The sequence below is a fragment of the Alligator sinensis genome, unplaced genomic scaffold, assembly GCF_000455745.1.
Source record: "Alligator sinensis unplaced genomic scaffold, ASM45574v1 scaffold215_1, whole genome shotgun sequence".
In the NCBI taxonomy this organism is placed as follows: domain Eukaryota; kingdom Metazoa; phylum Chordata; order Crocodylia; family Alligatoridae; genus Alligator; species Alligator sinensis.
Genome location: NW_005842259.1, coordinates 69,846 through 81,574, shown reverse-complemented (window position 1 = coordinate 81,574; position 11,729 = coordinate 69,846). Strand labels below are relative to the sequence as shown.

The window sequence follows — 11,729 nt, the reverse complement described above, 5'->3', positions numbered from 1 at the left end:
GTAGCAGCCTGGGCACGGGGGGCTGTGGGGAGCAGCAGGAAACTCTGATGCCCACGCCCAAGTGTGTGGGTCAGCTTGTTTTAAGGCACACCCAGGATGTTGGCAGCTCAGGGTGAATGCACTGGCTTGTGGTTGCAAGGTTACTGTCAAAGCTTGTGCTAGTTTGCTGCTGAAAGACGGCTCCCTCACTGTAGGGCCCAGCATGAGCCTGCTGTGAGCTCCCCACCTTCTTTGTTGTGGTAGGAATGTTCCTGAGCACTGGGGCTGCAGGCGCTGATTTGTCCTTTCAGTCACGAGGGCGGGAGAGCCCGTGCTGGGTTGTTTTGGAACCAGAAAGGTGAAGGCACTCTTTTTGGGGCAGGGGGCACTGGTTCTGCCAAATGAACCCCACAAGTACTGGTGCTTTTAAGGTTGTTTTAATAGCTGGGTCGCAAGAGCTGACAGGTTCTAAGGTAACTGGAATGTGTGAGTGGCTTAGCTGTCACAAATGCTACTCTGTTTGGGTACTAATTCTAAATCCTGTCTTGGGTACTCCTGTAGCTCCTTTAACCATAGTATCTGAGCAGGTCACAATGTGTATAATGTGTTTGTTAGGCATTTGGCTTGTTACCTGAATTGTTTTAAAATATTTGGAATGAACTTACCTCAGATGGCCTATGTAGCTGGCTCTGAAACAGTCCTGTTCAAAGCCGATCAGTGTCTTTGCCCTGGAACAAATAGCATGTATTGTTTGCAGCTCTTTCAGGCCAAAATGATTTTTATTTTCCTTCTATAGTATCTTAAGTTTGTAGTCATAGAAAATTTGGGTTGGAAGCACTCAGGCCACACAGGAGCAGAATCCTAGAATCACAGAAAATGAAGGCTGGAAGGGACCTCAGGAGGCCCATCTAGTCTAACCCCTGCTCAAAGCAGGACCAGCCCCAACTATTTTACCCAGCCAAGGCTTTGCCTGTCCGGGTCTTAAAAATATGCAAGGATGGAGATTCCACCACCTCTCTGGGTAACCTGTTCCAGTGTTTTACTACCCTCCTCATGAGAGTTTTTCCTAATATCTAACTTAAACTTCCCTTGCTGCAACTTGAGACCATCCCTTGCTGCTCCTTGTTTTGTCATCTGCCACCACTGGGAACAGTCTAGCTCCATCCTCTTTGGAACCCCCCTTCAGGTAGTTGAAGGCTGCTATCAAATCCCCCCTCAGTCTTCTCTTCTGCAGACTAAATAAGCCCACTTCTCTCAGCCTGTCCTCATAAGCCATGTGGCCCAGCCCCTGAACCATTTTCATTGCTCTTCATTGGACTCTCTCCAACTTGTCCACATCCTTTCTATAGTGGGGGACCCAAAACTGGACGCAGTACTCCAGATGTGGTCTCACCAGTACTTAATAGAGGGGAAGAATCACTTCCCTCGATCTGTTGTGGATTTAATTTGGTTGGCAACAGACCTCCTGCCAGAAGGCCCAATCCTTGAAGTCAAGGAGATGTACATTGTCACGGACATCTACTGTTAAATCAGGTTTGACGTGTATTCTGATTGTCATTGTGCCATCAGAAAACCTGCGCAACTTCACTGACACTGATGTCGTTCCACATGGAACTGGCAGGCCAGATCCACAGCTGCTGTAAAGCTGGAGTAGCTCGTGTTGCAAGGAAAATCAAATCTGGTCATGTCAAGTTGACCAAACTCCCAGAAGTCTTTTCAAGATGACCCAAAATTGGCAGTGATTGTAGCGTAAAGTTAACCCCAGTAAAATGCCAGGGAACATGGAACATTTAAAACAATGGAACAATAGAACCTTAAAATAAAATGATAATGTAATTTTTGGTAGAAATTAATTTGGGGATGGGAAAATAACAGGAAAATATTCTCAAGGTGCAAGGATATGCTATTGTACTTTTAGGATCTATGAGCCAAAATATTATGTAACAAGCTTGGCTAGCATTGATAATAGTGACATCACTAAAGGGTTAAATAGTAAGTAAGTAAAGTCAGTGTTCGCTGTTTGCTATCTGAACCATTTGCATGGATTTCTGAGGGAGATATCTGCATGGATGTCTAAAGGAGGACGAAGCCTTTGGACTTGGAACAACAGCGCAACCCAGGAAGCTTCCCAGAACGGCTGGCTGAGGGAAGTAACTCCTGCGTAGCAGCTCTAGACGAACTGTGAAGCGGTGAAGAGTCGCGTTAACGTGCTCAGTCTTTGGTAACCATCTGCTTATATTCTGGCAATCCCAGTAAAGTTGACTACTTGTATTCTGGCAACCCCAGTTGATTAGTAGGGCTTGGATGAATTTAAGCCCAACAGTTCTATGGGCTTCAGTGGGGTTATGATGGGTTGCATTAGCTGAGGCTGTGACCCAAGGTATTTACTTTGTATATTGGCTTTGTCTCCCTTTCTGCATGGGAATCATATCTCTTCTAGATTTTTATTTTTGCTGTGGGAGACTATTGCCACAGTAGATGCTCCCTTTCTGTGAAACTTCTCAACAACATTCAGAGCCATGGGCTATTAAAATTAGTCACTACTGCCAGCCACTCAGAGGTAACAGCATCCTTTATGCTACAAGGGATGTTGCTGTTGTGGTGTGCATAGCATTCAAAAAGTTGCCAGTCCATTTACAAAGCCCTTGCAATTCCCACTGTTTCTGTCATGGCACAGCCTCCTGCAGTCAGCAGCAGGCTCCATTTAATCGTTAGCAGTGTGGACTTGTGAAAGAGCTGGAAAGAATGCTAGGGGTTCTGGCCTATGTATTGTGAGGAAGAGCAAGGGGTAGCATTAACCCCTTAGGAGGCTTCTCGCACCAAATCTAGGAGAATTGTGTAAATGATGGTGGTGAAAGGAAAATCTTATCCTTGGTGTTCTCAGTGCTACTTCAGTGGAGGCCAGCCTTTTGGGCAAGCATGCCACAAATGAGCTGTACCTCCTCAGATGCCACTCTGATCCTCTTCCCTTGCCTGCTCTGCTTTCTCCTTCTTGTCTTGTGCCCCCTGTTTGGTCCGCTACTCCACTTTCTGCTCCCTGCCCTATCTACAGCTGTACTTCCTATCTCATCCCCAATTTGCTGTGTGCCACTTGGGGAACACGTGTATCAGGTTGGCCAGCCTTGTGCTAGATGTTGCTGTGAGCAAATAAAGGACTTCAGGGGAGTAGATTGTCTGCCTATGTACTTAGACCAACACGGCTACAAGGTTCTTTGGGTGAATCTGATATCTTTTATTAGACCAACTAAATAGTTGGAGAATATGCATACTAGCACAGCCTCTGGCTGCTTTATTTTTCATTCCATCCAGGAAGACTACACATCAACTGCTGAAACTTCCTTAGCCTGACGAAAGGTTTTTGAACCCGAAAGCTTGCTTAAAAATTGTTCTCCAACTATTTAGTTGGTCTAATAAAAGATAACAGATTCACCCAAAGAACCTTGTCTGTCTAAAGGACTTCAGGACACTTGAGAAATGGGGACTCATATAGGCTTATGTGCTAATGTATGTGTTCCTATGACCCCTGCATTTCATGTGTTGACTGCTTGCTTACAAACACCCAGGACTTGACTCTCTTACTCTACACTAGTTAATGGAACTAAGTGGAAAGAGGATTACCCTATGTCCTGCCTGGAGAAGGGGGTATTGGTGCCTGGTTGGCAGTGGAGTACCACTTAAGAATGAGGAAGGATACTGTTTGGATGGCATGATGTATTGATTTATAATGCAGTTCCCCCCTGTTGAACTGTATATGCAATTCCATACTTCTATTAGGTACCTGGAGATGGCTGTATCATGCAATGCAGGGGCTGAGTTGAGAATCAGGTTCAGTGTTCCTATGCATGGTGGTGCTCCCCTTCCGCTCAAGTGACTGATGGTATGCGTATATTATGGGATTGCTACTGCCATCATAGCTTTGGTGGCAGAAATGTATTGGCAAAGGTACTACACATAGCAGCAGAAGGGGGTTGCAATAGCAAACATGCAGTAGTGAAAAAATGGCTGCTTGCTGGCAGCTGTGCATTTACTATTGCAGTGGAAACCAGAATCACCACTTCTACTTTGCCCTGGGTGCCTGGCCACATCTCTACACTACTGATGTCAGAAAAGGGGTGTGATTCTTTTTCTTCTACATTGGCAAACGTTCACTGTGTTGAGTAGACCAAACCTAAGAGTCCAAGTCGTGCTCTCCACCAAGTTCTGCTACACAGCTGTTGACAGTGTGGTTCAGGGTAGGCCTTGTGGAGATGCATTTGGCCCTGTTATCAGTGTGGAGTTTCTACCCAGCTCAATCCTGTTGATTTCATGCTGGAAATGTACAGGTGAGTGATTCAACATTGCATTTCACTTCCAAGCTGCCCTGATTTTTGTTGCCCTGCTTTTGGTGGCTTCCTTCTGGTTGGACATGAAGGGCAGAAGGGTGAAGCACAGACAGCACATCTTTTGTGACACCATTAACCAGAGGAACTCACTGCTGTAGGATATTACTGAAGTACTGGTACATAGTTAGCAAAAGTCAAAAGAAGATCAGTTGTTCTTCAGATTAAGAGGCTAGACCCTCAGCTGGGTAAATTCATGTAGCTCCATCGACTTCAGTGGCCCAGTCTCTGGAATGAGTTGTTAGGGTAAACATTTTTCAGTACGCCTCAAGCTGAGAAGTTGCTAGAGTTAGAGTAAAGTTTTTCTGCATGGTACTGCTCCAGGAAAGGCAATGTGGGGATTTTATGCCTTACTTAACAGTGGTGGCTATCTCAAATAGGATATTTTGGTCTGTTCCAAAGTGCGATTTTTTGAAAATGAAACTGTTACCATATACTCGGGACTATTTGGCCTTCAGAGAGACAAGATTATAGCTGGTCTGTGATCAGGACCTCTTTTGCAAGTTTAGACACAGAATTAAGGTACAGTTACAATTCCCTTAATGATTACCCTTCCCACACTTTGGCTTCTTTTCTACCTTGGAGAACTCATAACAGCAGCAGAGTCTCCGTATGCTTGAAGAAGAGTGTTTGTGCCTGAAAGCTTGCAAAGAACTTTTTTTCCAACTATTTTAGTTGGTCTAATAAAAGATATCAGATTTACCCAAAGAACTTTGCCTGCCTATACCTTTCCCAATGACCTTCCATTCTCTCCAGCAGGCAGGGTATTATTACCACCCAAGCCAGATGCTCCTGTAAGTGGGGGAGAGGGAGACATGGGTATTTAATTAACACGTGTGCTGCCAGTATATCTTTAAAGCTGATAAAACATAAGTTAACCAGTTAGTTGAACAGGCAGATTACTTTGCTGTCCAGGCTAATTGTAATGTCTGCAACACAGAAACAGGTTTTGAGGCCTTCTGCTTTAGCTACACTTTTGTAGCTTGTCCCAGGCCCCTTGAAAGTACCCAGGACTGGCAACAAGACCTAGAACTGACTCACTTGTGTTCTTCTTATTGTCCCTCAGGGAGAAACTTGCCAAGAAGATGAAGCTGAATGAGCGCAGCGTGGTGCACTATGCCACGTGCGATTCTCCAGCAGACCATGCTGGCTTCCTACGCAAGCGTGTTGAGAGGCATCACCACCACCATCACCACCACCACACAACCTCCTATCACCGTCGCTGGTTCATCCTCAAGGGCAACCTGCTGTTTTATTTTGAGGACCGAGACAGCCGGGAGCCCCTGGGGCTGGTTGTGCTGGAGGGCTGCACTGTGGAATTGTGTGAATCCGCTGAGGAGTTTGCCTTTGCCATACGCTTTGAAGATGCAGGTGCCAAAGCCTATGTGCTGGTCGCTGACTGCCACACTGCCATGGAGGCCTGGGTGAAGGCGCTTTCCCGGGCCAGCTTTGACTACATGCGGCTGGTGGTGAAGGAGCTGGAGAGGCAGCTGGAGGATGCTCGTAAAAGTTTGGCTGCTTGCCACAAATCACCAAGGAAATTGTCATCGGGTAGGAAAAGGCATCTGTCCAATCCTGCTTTGCCACCTGTCCAGGAAAAGCCTCCCATCTTGGAGAATGGCTACTCCACTTGGGGCAGCAGTTGCACCCCTGCAGGAGCCTCTTGCTGTGACCAGGATGGAGGGTTTTCAAAGCCTCCGCCCCTGCCTCCACGCCGGCGCTCAGCAGGTGGCAGTCTGTACATAGCACCCACCTCTGGCCTCTCTTTGACTCTGCAGGAAAGCCCTGTGTCTCCAGAGACAGCTTGCTTTTCCAAACTGCACCACTGGTATGGTCAGGAGATTGCGGAGGTGAGAAGGGAGTGGCTGGAGAGCAAGAAAAGTGGAGAACTGTGAACATGGGAAAGAGAAGGGACAAAGAGGCAAGCTGATTTGGACGGAAGTTTTGCTGCAGTTGGTCACACTGCTTCCATCCAAGAAACTAAGAAACATGGATTTTCCTCCTTCCTGCCTGGAGAGCAAGAGAGAGTGGACGCACACACAGGCAATGTAGGAGAAGTGTGGATAATCCTGAGACCTTGTTTTTTCACTTTATTTACCTGGGCATCCTTATTTCCCTGAGGTATTCTGCAGTGGGCCCGTGTGAAATGGCAGGGACACTAGAGACTGAATCTGGTCTGCAAGCTGTGAGAGGAGGAGTGACTAGACTTGGCTGCACAAAACAGGCATCACCCTACTTCCATTCAAGTGCTTGTTTTTTCTTCTCCATCAGCCAAGGGTAATGGGTGGAATGGCATGTTTTATTGTCTCATTTTTCTAATTAATCCCTTTGCTGTGATTTTTGGGACTGAAATTTTGCTTAGGTTTGAGGGAGGAAGAATCAATTCCCTGCTAGTTTTTAAAGTCGGCTTTAGCAACACTCTTCTGAAGTGCCACATGATTGGTAGCAGACTAACAACATGTCACACAGAGTGGCCAAACTGAGCCCTTTGCTGTGCCTGATGTTTTGTGGTTGTGCCTCTGCTCGCTAGCCTAGGTGCAAGCAGATTTGGGACCCTATGGCTTTGGCTGGTCCAGGGACTGTGGTTCACTGTAATTCCTGATGGTGCTTTACTCCAGTCTGGTGGCTGGCTGGATGCTTAATGCTTGGATTTCTCTGAATTGATGAGGCTCAGATCTATGAACCTAGGACTCCTACCCTTCAAAACTAGGCCTGGGTTCCTATAAAATCTACTCCATAATGCACTATATTGTGTGAGGCTGGGTGAAGAAAGGAAATTCAAGTGGCCACCTAAGGATTCTGGGTGTTTTGGTTGCATCAGGCATGGGGGCGCACAGCACATGGGGGTCACAGGAGGAATAATTGGGTATGGGAAAGTAGCTTCTTGCCAGGGTGAAGGAGGCTGGGATATGTGCATCACTGCCTGCTTTGGTGCAAGTTCTTCAATGTGCATATCAGTGCATGTATTTTAGGTGCCTTTGTGTTCATGGATATGGGGGTGGGGTGAGGACCAGGGTGATGGGTGAGTAGATCACCCTGGTTTTCATGTATACTAGAAACTCTTCCTTGCTAAGCCCACCAGTCTCCCCTCCAGTTCTAACTGCATTATGGAGACTCCACAAACTCATGCCGTTTCCAAACTGAGCATAAGCGGGACAACAAGTCTTCCATAAGGACAGCATGATGTAGACTCAGCCAAAGGTGGGGAGTCAGAAAGTCCCAGATTCCAATCCAGGCTCTAACTCTGTGGCCTTCTCTGTCAATTAATTGCTCTGAGCTTGAGTTTCCCCTTCTGACAAATGGGGTAGATAATGTGTAGCTACCTCCCAAAGGCATAATTTGTCTGCCTCACTACAGCATATTGATTGTGGAAAGACTGTATATGGAACGTGCTAACTGTTGCTTGAAGACATTGTCCAGAACTGCTTTTTCATTGAGCCCTTTGGATATAGAGTTCTGTCTTGGCTGCCAGATGTGCACAACAGGGGTGCCCTCCCTGAACTACCCTCTGCAAAAATGCAGAAAGATCCCTCGAGGAAGAACATGGGTAACTGCACATGGTAGGAGTGGAGCATAACAGAGAGGGGCTGAAGGTGTGAACATGGGTTTTGTACTGCTCCCTGCCCCCACGATCCCAGGCTGCTCTTTCAGTAACAGTTTTAACTTCTGCTAATGCAAAAGTTAAATTTCTGAGTCTTTCTTCCCCATTCTTCCCTCCAGCTGCTGATCTTCATGGTGTTTCTCCAACTTAGAAGTGGAGGAACACATTGCTGGATCAAGCCTATAGTGTTGAAATTGCCTGCTTGGCCACAAGCTGTTGTTAAAAGGATAGCTGGGTTTCTGGGGAATAAAGGTACATGGGCCAGGAGTCCAAGTAGCCCAGGGACTCAATGCAAAGGTATTCAATGCAGAGCAGAGGCAGCACTTATCACTTTTGCCTACTCTTTTCTTCTGTGCGCTTGCTAGGAATTGCTTCTCATAGCAGGAAATTACATTGCACAGACCTTTGTCACTTGCCACCCAAACAATTTTAAAATACAGTTTTTTGTGACGTGTACAATCCTGCTATAAGAGAAATGAGCCACTCCACGTTGAGCATTAATAGGCTACTGGTGCATTTCTTGGTGGCTAAAGGAACTCTCCTTTTGCCTTGTGCTTGCTAGTATGGCAGAGAGGTTTTCAAAGGCACAAGTGGGAGGAGGTAGGCATCCAACATCCATGGACTTTACATTCACCTTTGAAAAGCCTTCCCCCTAAGGGATGTAGCAATAGCATACCTTCATACAGTGTAAGAACATACTAGAGGAACCTTGATCCTAAAAGAAACCACTTCGGACAATCAAATGAAGGGACCTTGAACTGTGAAAAACATGATCTGTACATCTCTAGCTAACTGTTGCACTTCTGTTTCTTAATAGTAATCTCTGGCTGGTACTCTTTATCTATACTGGATCTCCTATCCCAGGCATTTTTATTTGGTATTGTCAATTAATGAATCATCAGATTTTATTTTCTGTTGAGGTATTTGTGGCGGGAGCACATTTCAGGGAGAGAGGGCGAAGCCAAAAACACATTTTGGAGAGAAACCAAAAGCTTGAATGGTAGTTGCACCTGCTCTATGAGTCTATACTGTGCTTCTGTTACATTTCAGAGTGCAGATGACTTTAGCTTCACTTTTGGGGGGACTTTCATCTATCTCATCTATTTTGACACAAGATATTGGCAACTAAAAAAATCACAGTTGGGTCTTTGTAATTAGTGTAATCAGTTCTGTCCGCTGACTGACCAAGGGTTGTGGCTCTATTAGACATGGGATCAATTAGCTAATGCCTGTGCATGTGTCTTCTGTTGGATGGAATGTACCAGGCCTGCTCATCTGTGTATCAGTGCCCTTGAGGTGCCTGCCCCTAGGGCTGACAGGCAGGATTTCTGTTCCTTGATATTGTGTGTTCATTTGGTTAATGGAGCATGCAGCCTTTGTACTTGCAGGCCCAGGTAAGGAAGTTAAATGGTTTTCACTGCCTGCCACAGCATTTCCCCTACAGCAAACAGAGGGGAATTGCTTTTAGCAAGACTTACTTCTCCATGTCATTCAGGACTGCCTTTTTTCATTATTCTCAGATGAAAATTGCAGTCCAGCACCGAACAGAATTCCTGTTAAAAGGGGATTGAATACTTCACATTTGAATCACTGCCACTTCAAAGACATTGTAGCGAACACCTTTTGCCATCTTTCTTTGGGACAGTATAAATAACTGTCACACAAGTGAGGAAAATGCTTGATTTAGAAATGTGACATTATGAAGAGAAAGAGATGTTCTGGTACGTATTTTTATTTCTTTCACGAACTCTGACAGAAAAAGGATCTGATCCTACAAACCTAATCACAGAAGGCATTGTACTCTTTTCAGGACAGGTTCAATCCATAGTTCTACTGTTTTGCACTTGGCATTTTTTTTAAACCACTATGCTGTTTACCACTTGGTTTGAATCTAGGTTTGGGGTGCGTGTAACTAGAAGACAGTCATGTGATAGTCCTTTGTTGGACTCACTTGAGCTTTGGCTTGCAAACCATTTCTAAAATAGCTGTTGCTATCTTTCTCTCACACACAAGTCCAGTAACGCTGCAGTTGGCTTTTTTAGCAGAGACCAAAGATATAAATAACAGTTGATAAGTTCTCTCACTACATTTTCAAAGAAAGTGAAAGGAAATGGTGGTGGTGGTTGTGTGTGAAGCTTATGTTACTGCTGCTGTCTGGATCTAGGAATTTCGTCTCCAATACTCTTACTCTGGTATCTTTCACCAGCACCTAATTTGCTCCTAAAATCTATACAAATAACAAAGAACACTAAGCGTAATTTGAAGTATCACTCCTTTGTTGTTTTGAAGTACTTTTATATGTAAGTAGATACTGTGTTCCCCTCTTTAAAAGACAATTTTGCATGTGCCTTTATTTTACATACAGAGCCAGTATATATTTTGCGTTTCATTAAGTTAACATTTGTATTTTTAGCTAGTGTTGTTGAATAAATGTTTTTGAGATTGTAACTCCCGTGTGTTGATGTAAATTGAATAAGAGAGATGTTTCAAATTGCGAACGCCTTGCTGGATGCAATCTAACAGTTCTTGCCATTGATGATCTTTTGCAGACATTCAGCATGAGTTTTCCCCGGCTTAACTTCATGCTGCTTTCAAAACATTAGCGCACTGTTTATAATAACAATAATGTAGTACCGACTGCTACAATTTTTTGTTCAGCTTTTTCCTTTGTACAGTAACCTGACAATGAAGAAGGATTTAAATGAGCTGAATGAAGGGATCACAGGAGCCAAATTTGTAATACAATGTTTCTCAGTATCTTCTAACCAGATTTGTGAAATGCTTGTGCTTGATTCTTCCATGTTCTGAACCTGCTTTGATTTCAAACGGGGGGTGCTGGGGACTCAGGGCAGGAATATGCCACCTTTTGCAGCACTCCCATGGGCACTGCTTTCAAGGATAGCTCAGCTACCCTCTCTGCTCTGCATGTCCCAATCCCAGAAATGAGGTAGTGAAGTTATGCTGGGGGAACTCACTCTCATGTCCCCCTCTGGCCCTCAAACACACCAGCGATGGAGATCAACAGAGCTGCAGTGAGGGGGCAACCTCGGAGTCAGCTCAGAGCAGGCTGGCAAGAGCACAGCCCCTCCTGGGAGCAGAGGTGGTAGAAAGTCGACCCAAGTGTCTGTAATGTTTGGGGCTCTGTGTCATAGCACAGCGGAGGTGAAACGCTCGTGACGGTGTGTAGAACGGGCTAAGACCAGGCACTGGAGAGAGAGGCGCGTAGCCCTACCAGTCTGCAGTCAGGCAGGGCAGGGCAGGGCTGGCACCTCAAGGCTTTGCCACCTGGTTCATATGAAAACTGGATAGAAACAAGCTATGCAGAGGCTGCACATTTTCAAGCACTAATTTTGTGGCAGGCTGGCTCTTTTCATAGCTGGACAGCCATTTTTTACAGCGTGATAATGTTGGCTACAAATGTCCAACTCGGGATCCTTAAAATTCTGGTTTATTAGGCAGATTGAAACACTGTAATGAGTTAAATCATAAACCTTGGGGCTGGTCCCCTCCCCCCCCACACACACACACACACCCCCACACAGTAGTCAGGTATACCTATCCTATGAGCGCTGGAGTTTGCCATCAATGGCCAGTCGAGGCTTCTTTCAGTGTGGTGTTATCTTCCAGAAGGGGGTCGCTGGCTGGTCCTTCTGGCTGGACAGGTCTGGTCAAGTTGGAGATCAAGAGGGTGCCCCTAAGGGTCACTTTTCACTGCTTTTTTTATCTGTCCTTAGCAGACTTTGGTGACTCCCCAGTTTTCAGGTTTGCCC

The 11,729-nt window shown here is 45.5% G+C and overlaps 1 protein-coding gene across 2 annotated transcripts; it reads left to right on the top strand.

Annotated features, from left to right (window-relative positions):
- Positions 1-1,345: 1,345 nt before the first annotated feature.
- Positions 1,346-10,407, top strand: PHETA2 (PH domain containing endocytic trafficking adaptor 2). 2 transcript variants are annotated; one of them, XM_006027637.3, is made up of 2 exons: positions 1,346-2,200; positions 5,425-10,407. In XM_006027637.3, the coding sequence occupies exon 2, from the start codon at positions 5,444-5,446 to the stop codon at positions 6,251-6,253; it is 810 nt and encodes a 269-aa protein (XP_006027699.1). In that variant the 5' UTR covers positions 1,346-2,200; positions 5,425-5,443; the 3' UTR covers positions 6,254-10,407. The 2 variants fall into 2 exon arrangements, with proteins under 2 accessions (XP_006027699.1, XP_006027698.1); XM_006027636.3 differs by lacking the exon at positions 1,346-2,200 and adding an exon at positions 3,399-4,301.
- Positions 10,408-11,729: the final 1,322 nt, after the last annotated feature.